At 46.5% G+C, this 19,936-nt stretch overlaps 1 protein-coding gene across 1 annotated transcript; it reads right to left on the bottom strand.

The window, feature by feature from the left end:
- Positions 1-3,239: 3,239 nt before the first annotated feature.
- On the bottom strand, positions 3,240-17,740 carry LOC138520060 (acidic mammalian chitinase-like). The gene is made up of 11 exons (XM_069632588.1): positions 17,707-17,740; positions 16,731-16,760; positions 16,043-16,244; positions 14,272-14,328; positions 11,212-11,377; positions 9,503-9,627; positions 8,072-8,195; positions 7,768-7,953; positions 7,513-7,629; positions 6,749-6,878; positions 3,240-3,632 (listed from the first exon to the last, which is right to left on the bottom strand). The coding sequence occupies exons 1-11, from the start codon at positions 17,729-17,731 to the stop codon at positions 3,319-3,321; spliced, it is 1,476 nt and encodes a 491-aa protein (XP_069488689.1). The 5' UTR covers positions 17,732-17,740; the 3' UTR covers positions 3,240-3,318.
- Positions 17,741-19,936: the final 2,196 nt, after the last annotated feature.

Here is a 19,936-nt window from a genome sequence, read left to right as displayed (position 1 = left end):
TGACTATACATTTCAGAAGGATTGGAATGGCTTTAGTGATGCCTGAGTTATTTTTCTGGGATATTCCATTGGGTGAGTACGCCTACTCTTGTTTTTCCTCTATATTGCCCCTCTCAATCGCTTCCCCTTGCCTTTCCTGACCCCTCATGTGAAACTCATTTATAGGGAGAGAGTAAGGGAACATTGAACATTCCGACTGATGAGCAATTGTCATCCACACGCTGTATTATTCTACATGACCTCGCGCTGGCTGTCGACACTGGAATAATAACAGGTCCTAAGTGGTCTGTTGTTGGCATTTTATTGCGGATGGATACTGGGAAGCCTTTAATTTCCATTCAGAATGAGAGAGAGGAAGAGAGAGAGAGAGGGAGAGAAGGGGGGGATAGAGAGAACGAGGGGAGAGTGAGAGGGGGGATAGAGAGAGAGGAGAGGGAAGAGAGAGAGAGAGAGAGAGAGAGAGAGAGAGAGAGAGAGAGAGGAGAGGGAAGAGACAGAGAGAGAGGAAGAGGAGAGGGAAGAGAGAGACAGAGTGAGAGAGAAAGGGGGAGAGAGAGAAGAGGGAAGAGAGAGAGAGAGGGGGAGAGAGAGAGGAGAGGGAAGAGAGACAGAGAGAGAGAGGAGAGAGAGAGAGAGAGAGAGAGAGAGAGAGAGAGAGAGAGAGGGAGAGAGACAGAGTGAGAGAGAGAGACGGAGCGAGAGAGAGGGGAGAGAGAGAGAGAGAGATATAGAGAGGAGAGAGAGAGTGCGAGAGAGAGACAGAGTGAGAGAGAGAGGGAGCGAGAGAGAGGGGATAGAGAGAGAGAGGTGAGAGAAAGGGGGCAAGGGGAGAGGGAGGAGAGAGAGAGGGGAGAGGGAGAGGGGAGAGAGAGACAGAGGAGAGGGAAGAGAGAGAGAGAGAGCGCGAGAGAGGGAGAGAGAGGGAGAGAGAGAGAGGGAGAGAGAGAAAGGGAGAGAGAGGGAAGAGAGAGGAAGGGAGAAAGAGGGAGAGAGAGAGAGAGAGGGAGAGAGAGAGAGGGAGAGAGGGAGAGAGAGAGGGAGAGAGAGAAAGGGAGAGAGAGGGAAGAGAGAGAGAGATAGAGAGAGGAGAGAGAGAGTGAGAGAGAGTGAGAGAGAGAGAGAGAGAGAGAGAGAGAGAGAGAGAGAGAGAGAGTGAGAGAGATAGAGAGAGGAGAGAGTGAGTGAGAGAGAGAGAGAGAGGGAGCGAGAGAGAGGGGAGAGAGAGAGAGAAAGAGAGAGAGAGAGAGAGGTGAAAGAGAGGGGGAGAGGGGGGAGAGGGAGGAGAGAGAGAGAGGAGAGGGAGAGAGAGGGAGAGAGGGAATGAGAGAAAGGGAGAGAGAGGGAAGAGAGAGAGAGAGCGAGAGAGAGAGAGAGCGCAAGAGTGTCATCCTTTCAGCTTAGAAGAGAGGGATCTTCCAGTGGCTCTAGTTCTCTTGCTGAGGCAAGTCTGTTTCTTTGGGGTGCTGTGTATTTGACACCCACATTTCCCTGAGACATGTGTATCTTGGGGTCTTGAACATAATTAGTCAGATATTGCTATGTGATATTTGATAGGTCCTAGTCAGACATTTTAGCCCAGGGAGAAGAGAGTGTAGGGGCAGAAGGTCCATGTGCTAAGTGCAAGGAACAGGGCTGGAAGGGCTCAGGGGGTAGGAACCCAGCCAGGAAAGTGCAGGGGAAGGGAGCCCAGAAGGACTAGTGCCGGTTGGAGAGGGTCCGGGGGGTCAGAGGAGACCAAGTGCAGGGGTAGACTGGTAGGCGAGGGCCTGGTGCTCTGTACGAATCTGAAGGAACCAGGCAGCCAGTCAAGAGGCAGAGGGGGAACATTAGCAGGGGAGAGGGAAGGTGGAAGAGAAAAGTAGGGTCTTGTGACGCTTCCTGCACTTAAGGAGATCCGGCTCAAGTCTGAGAGGGTCCCGGAGGCCTTTCCAGAGGGAGGCACTTGCGGAGGAGAGAGATCTACCCCCCATTCTCTGCTCGCTGAAGCATCTGATCTGCAGATAGTTGGAGCTAGAACACCACAATTCATTATTCAATTGTGTCCTGCAGCAACTGGCAATGTACGCCCCTGGCAGAGGATCGGTGTGGTGCGAATGTACCAAGTTTGAATAGGCAACTGTTCTGCCAGCGCATGTCATGTACCTTTTGTGGAGCGTAACCATAGTTGTTTTTTATATCTATGACCGTGGGAGCTGGAGTGGTTCAGTGTTCAGCCACTGAGTAGAAATGCATTCTCGTGATGAGTCTGAGGTGCCATTGGTTGGTCTAACCTCTTTCACTGACCTGGTCTCCAATGGATAAAGTTCCCCAGAGGGTGTATGACCTGCTGGTGAGTGGTGATTGGTGTGGTGACTGTGGTGAAACTATCACCATCTGGAGGAGGTTTCACTAACTTGTGTCTGAGGCCTTACATCAAGACATTAGTTTCCACAGTGTTTCTGCAAATGCAGTTGGTTGACAGCAAACCTTTTATCATGGCGAAGACGCTGTTAACCTGGTTGGGGTCTGGGTCGTAGTCTCCAGCAGTTAGAAGTTTCAGAAGTGTTCAATTGAAATCCAACTCTAGCAACATGTAGCGTGTCATGTAGGAGCTTTCAGAAGATATTGCACAATGTTGGAGAAAGCCCAGAATCCTGGCTACATCGTTAAGCGGGCCGGCCAATCCTTGAGAGTCTAAGGTAAGAGGGTGAGGGGCAGGATTCTGCTGCACCAAACACCCCAAGGTGGGGTTATTGTGGCCCATGGTGTCAGACATCCTTTATAGGTTAGGAGTGCAAGCACGGGGAGTGTTTACACAGCAGTCATAACATATCCCCTAATATTGTAATTTTCCTGGCAATTTTTCCTGGGACACTTGTGTAGGTGCACCCTCCAAGTGGTCAGTCCCCAATATTAATGGACTAGTATCGCAGGTAATTAATTATGCGATAAGTTGTTGCATCAGCGACTTCCAAAGTACAAGGGTATGTTGGAGGGGTGTGCATCTCTATCTCCGTACCCCTGGAATGAAACCCCTAGAATTGGGTCTGTTTGTGATGGCATTTGACAGATAGGCATCACTATAGGGCCGGATAAGAAAGAGGTAGTGGGGGCAGTGGGATATAAGGCTAAAGGAAGGAGCACCCAAAAATGTACAAACTTTCTGAAGTCAGAAATAACACATCTCCTCCCCCCAATAGGGAAGTGCAAAACACAGAAGTAGAGGATAGCACTCACAGAGAAAGAAAGCGCAAACCAAGTGCAAGACTCAACTTTATTTTTCGATTGTGCTGTACGGGCACCGGGGTGACCGCTCTGATGGTCTCAGACGGGTCTTACTCATGGCCAGTTGCAACACTTGCAGCCTTCATCAAACACCAGGTCATTGCCACATGTCAATGAGTAGGTGACACCATTGGCACACAGGTAGAAATTGTTGGGTCTGATTGGATTTGTGTAGAATCCGTCGTTTTTGCCTACACAGAAGTCTGGATCCACGGAGGTGTCTTTGGTGGTAGTTGGCGAAGGAGTTGTTGGTGTTTCCTCAGTAGGCGGTTTGGGGGTATCCGGTGATGGCGTATCCGGCGATGGCGTGGGGGTCTCCGGCGATGGCGTATCTATAGAAGGAGTCGGTGTTGGTGGGGTTCCACCACCTGAAACAAGAGACATCATTTGACAATCTTTTTATAACTCACAGCGCTCAGTGACCATCAAGTCTGCATGCTAAACATACTAAAGGCAAGGGCAGTGGTACGGCTCCCCGGGGGCTCCATGGCACCGGTTGCACAAACATCCAACCCTGAGCTTTCGTTTCACAAGCCATTGCCACTAAACTCCTTAATCCAGTTGATTCAGATGAAGCGAAACAAGACGACAACTCAAAAAAGTCTGTGCGTCCCATTACTAGTTTGTCGGTAGAAATTAAACAGACGCTATTTGGAAATAGCTCCTGTTTACCACTCTGCCAAATTAGGACTTTCCTTCCTAGACCTCTTAAAAAGTCTGCCTCCTTTGTTGCAAAGGGTATTACCTCCAGGTATTACCCATGTAGTATCAATGCTGGGGTAATACTACACTTCCCCAAGGGAATTCAAAGGAACTTCCGGTTACCTCCTCTGTACAGCAGGTGGTGACGGTATTTAAGTTTGGCGGTACTTCAAAATTAAAATATGGCCAAACTCATTATGGAGCTGTAAGTACTTTTACATTAAAGCTCACGACTAGGGTGTTTTCTCCTTCCTGACACGGAGTAATCTTGCAATCCTTGGCAACAGGAACCTTTACATTCTATATTAAATTGCAATGCCAAAACAAGAATTGTCACAAAATGCACACATGGGGAGAATTGAACGTTATGGGTTTTTACAGTGCCTCGTGACGCCAGAAAGCGACTTCAGGAGTGAGTGAAAAGTTGAGATCAGAGAATTAAGGGGTGGAGTAAGTGTGTGAATTGGTCAATAAGTGACTGCCTTAGCATGGCTCACTATGAAAGGATCAAAGGCGGATATTATTAAAGGGACATTCAACCGAAATCTACTTTAATGGCATAATAGGCCTCTACTCTGAGATAAGTGCCTAGAACCGTAGTCAGTGGTGAGGGATCATGGAAGTTGTAGACCAAGACATGTGACGGGTTGCGGACTGGCTACCCCTTCTACTTAGACAAACCTAGAGATTAACAGCTCGATAATGGCCAATATTTGCTACCTTTAAGGTGGTTCCACTCCAGTCTTGTTCCCGGGAGAACTATTCTTCTAGAATGCAAACTTCAACAGCCTGGTCTCTTGATCTCAAACTCTGAGTTCGCTACAGGAAGGCGGCTCCAGAACCGTCGCCGACAATAGAACGGTCGGTTCTCCACTGTATGAGAGTTTCTGGGATAGAAGGTTTTGCACATGTAGCAAACTTTCAGAAACTGAATACGCTGGCCTGTGGACAGACGGACAGGGGGCATGTGACAGCAACATTTAAGGCCAGAGAGCCTAATTCTGCACTAACATTAAAAGCTAAAAAGTCCAAAGGAAACCCTGAGTGATCCCGCTCCACTTGAATAGACTAAATAAAGATGATTATAAGTCTTTTCCTGTGATAAAGAAGCTTCTCATGGGCCTTGGTAATCCTGTTCCCTCCTATTCAGTTCCCAGTAGGACCTCTGCCTGGTTTGGGATGGTGCTTAGAAAGAAGTATTTGGTGGCCAAGGAAATATTCAAACTGAAACTCTTTACTCAGACAACCTGTGCTCTACCGGCTATTTCTTCTGCTTCGAGGGTCTGTGAACAATAAGCCCTTTAAGCTTATGATATATTTAACACAACATCTATGTATTTGTTGATATCACTGTGCTATTTGTGTAATTATTTATTTGTTTTGTATGGTCTTGTCAGTTTTTAACTTAAGTCATGGCACATGCCTTGCTGTTTTGACCCGAACACTCTGGATGGCAAGCTTCTATGCCAGGAATTAGCCGGAAGGTTGTCGTTCTGTGTCCCTTGATGCCTGGAATCTATGAGACTTGTTCTTCTGTGCGAGAATGCACATCTCAGTAGAGACAATGGAGCTTGATGGCTTTCTGGCACCACATTTCTCAAATGAAAGTCTGCAAGGCGGCCACATGGGTGACCCGACACGCAGCGGTGTGGCTAGGTCTGGAAACGATCTAGGGCTACGCTAATGTCGGGACTGTCAGGACTTCGGGCTAGCTAGCCTTTTGCTTGTAGCCCCTGAACTTCTATCCGTGGATACAACCAAAAGACCAAGGGCTATAGCCCCCTCAGCGCCCCGCTCCCCAGCAACGCCTCTACCCACACGCCTTCGATGAGCATTACTAAGCGCAAATCTCATCGGGAAGAGTGCTCAATTGTCAGCACCTATTCATGATAACTAGTATGCGGTGGCAATCCCACAAGCGCGCTATCAGACCGTGAGAATGAAAGATGTGACAGCACATGGCATATACATTGGTGGTATTTAAGGAATGAAAACAAATATCAAAATACAAGTTTGTGATAAGGTTTTTGATGCACAATGCAAAAATCTGTAAATTTAGAAAGATGGTATTCACATTTCATGAACCCCTGCTTATTAATGGCCGGTGGGGTATGGCCAATCCCACCCACCATTATTTTTGTTGTTCCAAAGACAAGCTCCTTTAGGTCGCAAGACCCGGCCAATCATCATAATGGCGGCCCTCCTGCAAACAACAACTCGTAGAATTGGAAGAGAGGCTGCCCAGGAGCAGACTGACACACAACCAGCCATCAACCATCAGTATTGCTAATGTCACCCCAAGTGGGATGGGTGTGCCCAGACATGGGTCCCAAGCCAATGGCCATTGAGACCTAAAGAGGTCTGCGGTCACTCGTGGTCGCGTGCAGAAGGGATGTGAACAAGCAGCTGAGACTAGACTGCCCCTTTTAGGGTGGTACCAAGCCTGATTTGCATATGTTGTCCTCTTCTTTAATGGCATTGCAGGCTGAAAAACAATGGTCTGGAGGGTTGCTAAGAGCAATGCCAGCGGTCATGATTGATTCAAAACTTTCCGCCCATCAACCTTCCACTTTGCTATTGTCACACAACCAACACCACTTCATTTGGGGTTCGTAAATTGAGGCAGTGTTGGAAACTAGTGAAATTCAGAAGGAGATGGTGATTCACTGATGTTAAATCTCAATAAAAAATCGTTCACAAAGGTTCAAAGATGGACCATTAGGATACGTCTGTCTTTTGGGCTAATTTGGGGTGATTATTTACGCTCAAGGTGCTGAATTACCTTCCAATAGTTTCTTCAGTGTAGACAACAGGGGGTATTTGCCCTCGCCGCAGAAATTGCCGGTGAAGTCGTCCAGATCAATGGCCCACACCATGGCGCCGCCAAAGCCTCTTGACTTCAAGTAATCCACCTAAATGACCCAAGTACACAAAGGGGGTTATGGCAACCGATTGGGACGCTCGCTGGAACATGGCACACTCTACCACTCCCTGGAACCTAGCACACTGTGGCGCTCCCCTGGAACCTGGCACACTGTGGCGCTCCCCTGGAACCTGGCACACTGTGGTGCTTCCTGGGAAGTGGCACACTGTAGCGCTCCCTGGATCCTGGCGCTCCCCTGGGACCTGGCACACTGTAGCGCTCCGAGGAACCACACTCACCTAACACTTATCTAAGCAGAATAACAAGCATCAGACTCGCCTCACGACAAAGAGATGGTTGCATACACATTTACAAACTACACATAGTCCTTGATCACGGGAGTGCTTAGACCAACCACCAGTAAGCATTGCATGGAGTAAGCCTGTGCACACCTGTCACAGATGTGTGCCAGTGGGGCTCTAGCTGAGGATATCTACCTACTCCAAAGATTTGCTGACCTGCTTTGACTTTACGCTCATCTAAGGACGTTCTTACTCTGGTGTGTAGATCCTGCACCTTGTGCCACATAGTTACACTGAACAGTGGTGGGGGCTCACCTCTTAGCGCTAGCACCGGGACACTACAGAGTGTAATAGTCAGCGGTGTCAGAGAGGAAGACTTACCTTGTATTGATAGCTCTCTACATTGTCGTATCCGACCCACTCATAGTCTTTGCAAGCGTAGGGCACCTTCTGCTCTTCGCTCCTTTTCAGTGTTGCCCCCTTGAGGAAGGTGCAGATCTACAGACAGAGCGTTGGATATGGGTGGTCAGGGTAAAGAATAAGGGAGACGTGCAGTAAGCAAGAGCAGTAAAGACATACACGTTTGGATCAGGTTTTATACTCAAAGACAGTGAATAAATCCTATTCCAAGATTACCTCGTAGTAGGCCCAGAAGCCGGCTTCACGAGTGTAGGTTCCAGCAGACCCAGCTCCAGTTGCCTGGGCGCCAATTTTGCAATCATTTGCCTTAACGAGTCGGAACGTGCGGCCGTAGGTTGGGATTCCCATCATGAGCTTATGCACAGGTACGCCGTTGTCGCGCCAGTATTCCATTGCATACTCCTACGGAAGCGAGAATGGAAGACGGTCAGTGGCCAGGAAAACTATTCCCTATAATCATTCAAAAAACAACAGAGGGTATCTGTCCAAATGGAAGCATTGGATTGCATCGTTCTCTTACAATATTGAAGTATATGAGGTCCCCTTGATCTTCCGGACCCCGATGGAGGGGGCTGTTGTGTCCCGTGAAGGTGTCCCAACCACCGTGGAAGTCGTAGGTCATCACGCTGATGAAATCTAGGCACCTGCAGTAAAATAGGGTGTTTTAATTCCAGGTAAACCCAGTCACTGCCATAATGCAGACCCTACCACTTTGACATTCGTGCGAAGGAGTGGAAACACATGTGTTATTCTAACACTTCACTTGGGATGACGCCTAAAAAACCTCACCCGCTGGCACCAATGGTTCTCCTGCACGGGTATTGTGGGACGATTCACATGCCTGGTTGGAAAACCCCCTGGCATCTGTCAAGGATTACAAGCCATATACTGTGGTGGTGAAACACTTTAGCAGGAGAGCAACGTCACGAAATACAAAACCCACGAAAGCCGTTCTTGATGTCTCAGAAGCTATTAAAACCCTGCTCCAAAAGATGGGGAAGAGGTTCATATCCAGCCGGGGTGGAAAGGCACCGAAGCTGGAGAAGCACCGCTATTGGTCAGTTCTCCTGGACTGGGCATCCCGTAGAGGTCAATGATTGGGAAAATAGAATATCGAACAGCAGTGGGAACAAAACTGTAGATAGGTCCTCATCTGAAGAGGCCCCTTGCAGTTCTTCATGGCCTGCCTAAGAATCAGCGTGCACGCAAGGTCATTAGAAACCCCAAAAGGCTACTCGAGTATTTTATGCTGAGTAATTCTCTCTGGATCCTCTGTTCAACTGGGCCTCTCTGCAAAATGCAATGGTGGAGAATCAGTGCTCACTGGCCCAAATATGATTTGCTCCTATCTCCTGATTGGTTCTTTTCCTTATCGTAAGGGCCCTCCTGACTCTTCCTGACCCCACAGCCCACAGTGTGGTCGTGGAGACACATTAGTTCCTCCTTGCTAATGAACGGCCTCACCCTTCATAAATCTCAGAATCCACAAACCATCCTATTCTTTTTCTTCACTCTCAAACGTCAACCCCAGGAAAGCTTCAACTATGTCCCCATGACCCGACTCACATCTGACCCACATCTTGCAGGATGTTACGCTAATTGTCCTGTATAGAGATGGGAGTCTGAGTTTTGGATGATACAAAAATAGTCAATGTGAAAACGGATAGATTTCTTGAGCTGCCAGTTACTCTGAGAGTCTAGTAGGACTGGGGCAGAGTCAGACACTTGTCCGCTATCCTGAAAGAATATCCCGAGAGGCAGAGAGGACACTCCTCCTGACTCTGAGAACTTCTCTCTTTCATCTCAGAGCCTTTTCTAGGATTAAACGTGGACTGGAGATATCATTAACATCTGTGGGGTGGCCTTTGGCAGTAGAGGAGCCTCAAGCCCACAGCAAAGCCTGGACCCTCACCTTGTACCCCGTCCCCCAGCCGGAAATCCCTCCACTTACTTTCCAATCTCCGCAATTTCATATCCGGCATCAATGGTTCCTTTGCCGGCGGACACGGCAGCGGTGACCAGCAGCCTGGGACGGTTCGTCGCCTTCGCCTCTTGCTCAAACGCTGCAAGAATTTCCTAGCCAGAGAGAAGAAGGGTTGACTCGTTTTTTGCTGCCTCACAGGTACTGCCACTCTGCCCTCATGCACACTGTCCTATACAGACTGTGATGTGTGAGTTATGTCAACTGTTCTACACTGCAAAGGTAGGTTTCTAAAAATAGTGTATCGAGTGTAACATTGCAGGGTTCTGGAGTGCATGCCTCTGAGGGAGTCAGACATGTGTGGGTGTGTTTGGGAACTGTGCTCTATACCCTAATTGGTTAGAAGTGGAACTCTTTAGCTATTACACTTTGTTTAACAATGGTAAAATTGATAGAGTGATTCAGGGACTACATCGGAGCTCTGCATTCCGTAACAGGTTGTAAAAACTCAGATTATGGACCTGTATTTTTTCTATCCTCCCATTGCACCAATTTGGATACATTGGGGCACTTCTGGATGCCCAGGAAAAATGCCTTGAGATCACTGCCCACCACACAGTTTTGGAGGAACTGCGCTTCATAGATATTAGGGGCTGCTGTTTGGGACCAAGCCAGTCTCTACCTTCTTTCGCTATGGCTATAAATGCACACGCGCCTTTTACAACTCCTTTCATCACTGCTCAATCCTCTGACTACGGTCTTCCAAAGGGCCTTCAACCTCACAGCGCTTCGAGGCCATACCATTGGCAATAGGCGCTTTACAAATAACAGAGCATAACAACATATGGTCCGATTCCCAATATCATTAGGGTTGGACTCATAAAACGATAACTGTTGAAGCAAAAGCTATTGTTCTGGTAGTGGAGGATGATGTATGGATATACATGTATGCCCACCTTACTGATGTGCCATTAATCCCTCCTTCTATTGGTTTCTGGCATTGTGATTTGGTGAAAGATGAACATTGTGTGTATGCCTTAGTTGTGATTGGCTACCTCTGCTGTCAATTTAGTGGACAGGGTGCCAGATGTCCAAGGCTTTGCATGTTCGTTTTACTCAACTGTTCTGTTTGAAGGGTGAGCCCCTTTTGTAGTAAGTACTTTAATAATTGTTAATCACATATAATTAGTGTCCTTTATTGATGTATTTTCATCGTGCCATGAAGTGTGTTGGAGCATTTCAGTCTCAACTTAATAAATGACAGCCAGAGTCTACTGACTTTACCAATGTTTTTATGTTGGCTTCCAGTGTCCTAGGGTGAGAGGTTGAAAACTGGCGTTTTCCACTCACTCTTCATACATCCAGACGGGGGTGTTCATGCTCCGTGTATTTGAACAATGTATTTTATCACCACATTCAAAGATGAACTCAGCGAATATGGTTGAATTTGGTGTGGTGCTCATTTTTATGTGAAAGGGTGTTCAAGGGATACCTGCCCCATAAATCAGGTTTGTTATGAGGTGAAGTTGAGGTGCGCAGTCTAGGCGCTGTATCCCTTACTGGCTGAGAGTGTGATTAAGCAAGGGGGGCTGTAATTACAGGGTGAGGTGGAGTTGGCCAGCCGGTTGGATTGGTGGGGTCTATGATGTGTATAGGGACCATAGGTACACCATAGCAGAGCACAGCGTTAGAGTCATGGAGACTCTCTTCTTCTGTCACATACTACACCTCCCTCCTACCTGGCATAAGATGGTAAATCGGTGCTTGTCCTCCGGCGGGCTTCCTCTCGAACCTGGATACTCAAAGTCCAGATCTATTCCATCAAAGTCATACTTTCGGAGGTGTTCAATCACAGAGTCAATGAAGATCTTACGGTTACCGGCAGAAACAACCATTTCGGTGAACCTGGAAAGGCGACATTTATTACCATATATCATGGGTCGGCATAAACAAAATATTCCTGATCATTGCCCACAGCTCTGCCATTGTAAGGATCACCCATCATCAAGAACAACGTCATCAATATATCTTGCTTACCAACAAATGGCATTATCGCTCAGCCATTGAATCGCAGCACAACATTCATAAGGATTCAATTGGGCTTGATTTCTATAGCGTTTGTACACACATGTTACCAATTGCTTTCGGGGCTACCATCCTGCTGTAGGGTTGCTATAAGTGGGGAAAACTGAGTTTGGATGGTTTTGTCTGGATGCCTCTTTGTTTGGCATTGCATCCTTTTCTGAAAATAGGTAGAATTTAGGATTTTCTAGAATTTGTACAATTTTCTATGCGGTCAAATTTAAGGACGATACAGATTCCGGATTCCGGGACCTGCTACGGAGAAGGTTCTGCCTCCTTTGGTTGGGAATTTATTTATGTATTAGAATGTTTCTCAGCACTGAACCTATCGAGAGGGACTTAGAACAGAACCATCTATGAAGTATTAAGGCAAATCAGAGTTTCCTTGAAGGGTTGAGGAGTTTGTTTTTCGTTGATGGGCGTGTTGGGTAACGCGTCCATGCGTTATTTGATTATTGATAACTGTGGTTTCAGTTCTGCCCAAATATCACCCTTAGACAGTGGGTCTTTTAATATTGGGAGAACTGGTGAATGTTGATTTTTCACACCACTTTCTATCTTCTTTTGAGTCCTGCCATCACCTCATTGGTAGTCCAAGCTAAACAGCATTTCCCTGGTCACGTTTAACCTGACATTGGTGCAATCTAAACTATTTGGGAGTGGCAGAAAATAACGGGAGAAAATGCTGAATGTACATTTTGAGCGCATTCCGCATAGTAAAACATTTGAAATGACATACTACCGAACCATGAGAGTGGGGACTCTTGGGGTGTCCCCTGCTCCCCAAATTTGGCATTATGGGCTTCGGGGTTGTGGGGGTGTCTCCCACTTACATTACATGAAAAGCGGGGGACAAATGTAAAAAGAATTATGCAACATTTTCAAAATGCAAAGATGTCCGCTTTGCACTTTTGGGACTCAGGCATTTCGGCTGCAGATTTTCCGCATAGATCCAACTATTTTATGCTCCTTCCTGTCTCGCTGCATTTCTTTTGTTGGGACTTCACTTTAATTCTTTGGCTCTAATTCTTCTTTTCTCTCTCTATCTCTTTCTCTTTCTCTCTCCCTCTCTTTATTTATTTTCACCAAAACCATCTGTCTCTCAATCGCCACTAACATCATTTCCACTTTCAACAACGTCCGCATAACTACCATCAGTCATTTTCTGTCATCAGAATTAAACCTTGTTGCCCACTCAGACCACAAATATAGGCAGTATTCACACCCGTATACTCTTTGCGGCTTCATTCAAAGGGACGGCTGTTGGTGGGATCAACATACATGAAAATACACAGTGGCAAGTAATTCCCAGAGCCCAAGGCATGCTTCGAGGGCAGAATTGCAAGGATCTAGAATTCTCCTATTCGAATCGCTGCTGTTGCGTTGGGCTGTTGAGGAATAACTGCCATAGGTGTTTTGGTTACGGCAGTACGGGGGGAGGACACTTTCAAAGCAGAGGAAATGTCTGATTACCAGAGGCATGCATAGAAGTTCTCTGGTGGTGCAGGTGGGAAGGACATTAGGGGTCACTGTTCCAGCTGCAGCACCCTGAAGCGGTGAAGCGCTTTAGGGCTTCTTGGTTGATAATATTTGACATTTTCCAATTTTACCTATTTTTTTGGGTCTGTTTTTTGGTCGAAAACGGGGACCCCCACAACACCCCCCAATTCCCCTTACCCCTCCCCATATATTTATTTTATTTAATTTGACTGGAAAAACGATTACAAAAATTCAGACATATCGAAAAGGTCAAATGTTTTTCGATCAAGTATGCTAATACCCGCTGAAGCTGCCTGGCCGGTCAAAGACGCCATTGTCAGAAAGTGCTTAACCACCAGGAAGATAAACGCAAGGAGCTTGGAGCAATAGTCCCTACTGCCCTTGCGAGGCCTGGAGTGGTGGGGTGGAGTAACGTAGGCCATTGGGAAGCCACACTGCCATGTCCCCAGATTATCAGCAGGCCATAAAACATCTGCCAACATGTGTAGGAGCGTGGAAGGGAAGAGAAAGCCTGCATCTAGAGGAGGAGCAAATGAAATGAAATGATATTTTATTTATATCGCGCTCGTACACAAGTGTTTCAGAGCACGACCAGGCAAAAAGGTAGGGGAACAAGGGAGAGAAAAAACTGAAAAAACAGCGATCTTACTAGGCTCAGTGACATTTAAGAAAGCGCAAGTGCATGGGAAAGGAAAATGGGGGAAAAGTGCAAGAAGGAGGTCCGGGGGGGCTACTTCCCACTTTCTTCCAGGATGCCCCATCCCCATAGTATCCATTTTCAGAGAGTGGGAAAAGGGGTGCTGCATCGGGGCAATAAAGGCGATGTGTGCTAGGCTCTTTAAAGGGAACCCACATTAGGGGCGTATGTGGGCAGTATGAAGCACTGTCCTCATGACATTGCTCCTGTACTACAGACTCTACCACGACAACTCTCCAAACCATCATTAAGCAGTCGGGCTACCAAGCAATCTACTTCATGGATCCAATGCCGAATCTGCAAGCCTGCTATCCAGAGAGAGCGGGTCAGCGGAATTCTGTCACCGCACAGACTGCTTGCTGTGACATTGCCTCCCTGCATTTAGTTCTCCTGACTTATTATTAACATTCAAATCTCTTTAGCATGTGCACTCATGGTCCTATTATTGGGGTAACAGTTGATTTCTACATGAAATGTACCATCTGCAGCACCACGGACAAAGAAAAGGAAAAGCTCTCACTTCTGCGTGCCGAAGTTCCATCCGCCGACGGCGAGCAACGTAACCAAGTTCGTGTTCCTGTAAAAGAAAAGTTTGCAACACATGAGCCAATTAATCATTTTCATTGGGTTGTATCTCTGAGAGCTGAAGTGTTGGATGTATGCCTCTTTTCAATGCGATCTGATGTGTGTTTGAACAAATCTTCAAAATATAAGGGCCCAGCAGCACAAAATGGGGAAGCCTGCGAGTGGTAGATCTGGAGAAGGGCGGCTGTGGAAAGTAAGCCTATTGCAAGAAGTTGCAGAGTGCTGGGTGGTGACCAGTAATGGCCCAACCTTATACAGAACACAAATGGTTAAAAGCTGTCAGGCATTATCATGCCCTTACGGACTTGCAACCTCAACGTCAATTTTAGAAACAGACCAACAAGAGTGAAATAGCTCTCTCCACCATTTCTTTAAGCAAATCAAAAATATGGTCTGCTGGCTTGGACAGCTTGTAAATTGAATAATGCCTTCAATATCACAGGACGATTTTACGGAGGAGCTGGAAAGGTGGAGGTCTTTCAGGTTTCTTTTTAAATGGAATCTGCGGAGTGAATTACTGAGCGGATCGGTAGAGTTAAAACCCACACAAAAAATGCTTTCCTTCTTGATTGTATAAAAATGTAAATTTTCTATTAACACCTATTTGGGAAGCAAGCGAACTGACTGCCTCCAGTAAAGCGGGTAGAGTTTATAGCTATAATGATCAATCTAAGCCCTCTATGCAAATAAATGAAAGAATGCTACCCACCCTTTCTTTGGCGCCAAGGATTTGAGTTCATAAGAACCATAGGAATTCTCATATGGCAGGAAGACAGTGTCTATAACTTGGACACAGACTTTTTAGAAGTACTGTTCTTAGAGCCTTGGAACACTTAATGCTAATATATTAAAAGTACTTTTTTTCTTTTATCTCCCTTTAAAAATCTCATCTCCATGCTTTGCATAAATATTGGCTAAAAGAGGCAGCATTGCTATGAGTTCCCCACCATATATGATCTTACAACCTAACAATATTTAAACCCAGTTTCATGGTTTGTTCCTTAATGTACTGAGATTTAGTATTAAGAGGCTCCAAAGTTTTGTTGCAATTAATCTTGAAGGAAAATATCTCTTATTACCTAGTAAACATTTTATTCTGGGTAATCTGTAAATGTCATGTTTTTATAGCGAATATAATATTGGGGCACTCAGGTTTCTATGCTCTCTTAACTTGCACAGATGTTGTGGTTAGTGCATTAAAGGGGGACAACGTGATCTTCGTCTGATTGCATGTTTTGTTCAAGTGTAGAAGCCAGGACTACAAATCAGGGGACCTGGCTCCACAGTCGTGAATGTACCCACTGGCGCCATCGCAGAGTCAGGCAGTGCAGCCAGAGTGCCCAGAGGGTATCTTGTGAAAATTGGACTTAGCAATGTAGGCATGGACCAGAGCACTCAGCAGAACCTAAGAGATGGTTCAGAAAGCATCACTGGGGACGGAGAGTAGTTGAGGCACCTGAAAAAGGTGTGGTCTCTGATTCAAAGATGATTGTTTTATACATTTACCAAAGACCATCAAGTGTGTCCCCTTGTAAACTTAACTCGGAATTCTACAGATAAAGGAATTGGGCTGTTTTGGTGCAAAGTTTAAGCTCAGCAGATCAACATTCCTTGTTCTCGCTCAACTGATACCCAAGAGAATAGGGCCTTTCAGGGCACAATAACAGAGAATTCCACAAAACATCCAAGCGCTGTCGTTTACTCACACTTTCTTTAGGTTGTTGTAGTCCCTGTACAGGACGTCATCGTTCCACTCATAGGGGGCGATCTTGTGTTGATTCATGGTAGCAAAGGCGTAGATCCCGTGGGTGCAGAGGTGGGGGTCCACTTGTTCAGGCTTGTACTTGGCCGGTTCCGGTCTGTACTGAGCCCAGTTGGTAAAGTAGCAGACCATTTTATAGGAAGAGCCTGGAAGGATAGAGAGCTGAGTTTAGAGACTGTGTTACAAAGTGGAGCAGCTGGCTCGGCTGGCGCAACCATATCGAACCCCTGCACACCATTTCAACAGCATCTCTCACCACGTAAGCGCTAAACATCAGCTTTTCTATTGGACACCACAATCAGGCTCCTCTCAGCATCCCACACCAGCAAGTTATGACACACATCCTTGCAATCAATGCAATGTTAGGGCATTAGGGCAAAGTAGACAAATGGAGTCCGTGAATTGCATCTATCTATAAACCCCCCCTCTCGCCCCTCACACACATCCCTTCCACCGTCCACACAAACCTTCTACAGTACACCCTGGGGCAGACCCATTCAATGCTTGTGCACAGATCTGCACTGAAAACACTAGAAGCCCCCACCAATCCACCCCTCCCCCCCAAGCATCTTCACTTTCCAATACCACATTCCTGCAGACTGGATCCTGAAATGGATAAACTGGCTACTCACCAAACTGCACCTGCAGCAACAAGGCCAGGCCTGCACGAGAAAAAAAGACCATGAGAAAAGATGTGGCTGTAAACCCCAGCCTGGACTCACAGGCCACATTGCTGGACTAGACAGAAAGGTACAAGGCAAAGCAAGCCAAAATAATGATAACATCCCAACGAGTGGAACGTTCATCCCCCAAAGACTAGGGAAACACTTTAGACAGTATAACATCTACTGTATCCTCATGGAAAGGTCCTCGTTTGAGTGCCGTCAGAAGGATGGGCTGGTCCTTTATGACAGATGAAATTCTCACAACTGGTCCTCATTTGAGACCTTTGGGAAGGATACACTTCTGATAGTGGATCCTCTTTTCAGCCCCCTTAGATGGCAGAAAGTACCTGGTCGTGGTGCTTTTACATGCAAAGTTCAAAAGCTTTGGATTATCATACATGGTAATCCTCACAATTTAGGCAGGAGACTCCCGATCAATAAATGCATTCCTATGGAGAAATTAAATTTTCCCGAATTCTCTAACGAAATCTCCCTGCAATGTGCTTCAGGATGTTGGCATGCATGAATGATGTTGTAATGCAAACTATAACACATTTGCTGCCTGTTGCTCAAGTCGACTTTCTCCTTCAGTTCCTTGTGAAATGGCTTCTAGGAGCTTTTGATGCACAACCTCCAATAAAACGATCTAGTAATGCTGGCACCCTGCATGCCACCAGCGGGCGATGACTGTTCCATGAAAATTCCATGGTTGAAGACTGGCAGCCATGGAATATCAAGGACAAACAATGGAAATCTATGGGACCTTACAAGCATTTGTACAGACCATCCCCACTTTTCTATTGCATTGCATGGAACTTCATGGAACAACCCCAGGTGTAAATTTTCAATGCTAAAAAGTCCTGTACACTCAAGTCCAAAATCTCCAATTCATCCTAATGTTTGAGCAAAGGGAAAGGCACTTAAGGTTGTGCGTCAAACTCACCTGCCCAGAGCAGCATCTTCGCCATCTCTCTCCTGGTGCCTAAGACTCCGCACTGTATCTCTGGACGGAGCACCTTTATATACTAGACCACAGTCTGTTTATCAGTGTGGGATCCAAACACCTGAGCGGGGTACAGCCTGCCAAATTACACACAACGAGGTGCTAAACCTCCAGATGCTTCTGCAATGGCTTAATGCCAGTCATAGGTTCGAAGAGGCAGAAGAGGAGGCGGTCCATGCCGCAAAGCGAGAGTGTAAGGTCCAGCATTGTGCTACACTGCTAAGGTGTGTGCTATGTACAAAGAATATTTTCTCAGGGGCTTTGGACATTTAAGAGTACTAAGTCCAGTACTGACCAAGCCTGTCATTTTGTTGAAAGGTTGTACTAGTCGGTTTAGCAGCATCACTATCTGGAATCGTTTACATACACACATTACAAGTGTAAACATTCACTATGGAGTGACCTGTTGTGCATGGGGACCAACTTTGGAAGCGCTTACAGCATTCCAGTATGGTCGGACATTCTAGACTTATTCACCCTGCAACACAGGGCATACCCCAGGTGGTCGCTCTGTACAGTAAACATTCTAGACGTGTGCATGGTGACCAGGTTCGGAATGCCTACAATACTGGGTGTATCAATCGTGAATGCCCTCTTGTACAATATGACCAATTTTGGAATCATCTTGAGTGCTAGTTGACCAACCCTAGAATGTCTATTGACCAGCGTACCGGGTGAGCAAGTCCAGAATGCCACACCATACAAAGTGGCCAAGTCTGGAATGCCCTTAACGTACTGAGTGACCAGGTTTGGTATGCCCTACTGTGTAGGATGAGCAAGTGTCGAATGCTATACCTCATGACTTTGTCGAAGAGCTCCAGACAACACCTGCAATTAAATGAGTTGCAAAACAGATTTACAAGGGAGAAAAACGTCTTTCCGTTCTATCGATGTAACCATATGGCTCAGCAGTTTAGTAACCGGCCCTCTATTGAAGGGCGCTGGACACTGTTAGGATGCAAGTCCCTGAGGAGGTTGCAGTTTCACAGCTGTGTATTATCCAAAAGTGAAGGAGCCAGAAGTCTGAGTCGCAGAACACTGAGAGTAAGGCATCGAGAAACTAGCAGCCTTATATTGTTTGTTTTTGTTTGTTTTATTATTTGTAATACGCACCTAACCCAGAGGTAGCGGGCGCAAGAGCAACCAGAGGTTTGTGTAGCTTAGGTTACATAAGGCACTGCAGATAGAGTACAGCTATGGTTACAGTGCTGGACACATCATCAACATTAAACAGAATACAATAAGTCATATTTACATAGAATATACAGGATTTACAAATGGCATACTATAGCCAAAAGTATACAGGGAAGCATAGGAGATCAGCGATATATAACTTAATTGTCATGTTCCTTAATCCAAAGGATAAGATTAGATCTAAATTGTAGGTAGGGAAGGTCTTCCCTTAGGGAGGGTGGTAGGGAGTTCCAGTGTTGTGCTGCTTTGACAGGAAAGCTACTCCCCCAGTCATAGTACGTTTAAATCTTGGCACCAGTAGAAGGTTGGAGTTAGCCTTTCTGGAATATTGGATAGTTAGCCACTGTCCAAAACTCAGGAGACATGAATCGGAGCCAGAAATGAGAGGGAGCCGGAGGACTGGAGCAATCCCGTGTGCAATACGTGCAACACTGTGATCTGGACTCCACCAACCCACTCTGCAGGAAGAGAACACAACACACCCAGAGAGAGAGAGACACATCGCTGCTGTAGACAAGAGAGAGTCAAAGCTGGTAAGGATTGTATGGAACTCGAGAGGGGACAGCCAGAGTATAGATTGATTTGAGGGAGAGTTGATGCGGGATGTGGGAACCCCTAAGTGCAGAGAGGAATTGACAACTCCAGATAACAAGCAGATGTCCCCAACTCTTCCGAGCGAGAAATGCAAACCATCTCTCTTAACAGAGTCAAAAAAAGCTTCTGGGGTGCAAACAGTGTCCAGGAGGACATTGCTACTCACCCCTTCAATGGGAGACCTGTTCAGTGGCATGATTACAGCCTGCAGGGCTTCAAGCAAAGGCCTCCTCCCCTGACACTTCTCTCACCATAGCATACCTCTCAACCTTTGAGGTGCCCAGGGCGGGTGAAAACAGACGATTTTGCATTGGATGGGTGAGAGTCCATTGAATTACATGGGCGGGTAAGGGGCTTGGTGGGTGACTGATCTATTTCCGAG

This window comes from Ambystoma mexicanum, chromosome 13 (genome assembly GCF_040938575.1).
Source record: "Ambystoma mexicanum isolate Mex_15411 chromosome 13, UKY_AmexF1_1, whole genome shotgun sequence".
NCBI lineage: Eukaryota > Metazoa > Chordata > Amphibia > Caudata > Ambystomatidae > Ambystoma > Ambystoma mexicanum.
The sequence above is the reverse complement of the archived record's forward strand: the minus strand, read 5'-3'. Positions and strand labels throughout refer to the sequence as shown.

Excerpts from the sequence above, each read along its gene's own strand:
- LOC138520060 (XM_069632588.1), bottom strand. The coding sequence starts at position 17,731 with ATGGCGAAGATGCTGCTCTGGGCAG. Across the intron at positions 11,378-14,271 it reads TGGAACTTCGGCACGCAGAA|GTTCACCGAAATGGTTGTTT; the intron begins GTGAGAGCTTTT and ends TCGCCTTTCCAG. Across the intron at positions 7,630-7,767 it reads GCTTCTGGGCCTACTACGAG|ATCTGCACCTTCCTCAAGGG; the intron begins GTAATCTTGGAA and ends CTCTGTCTGTAG.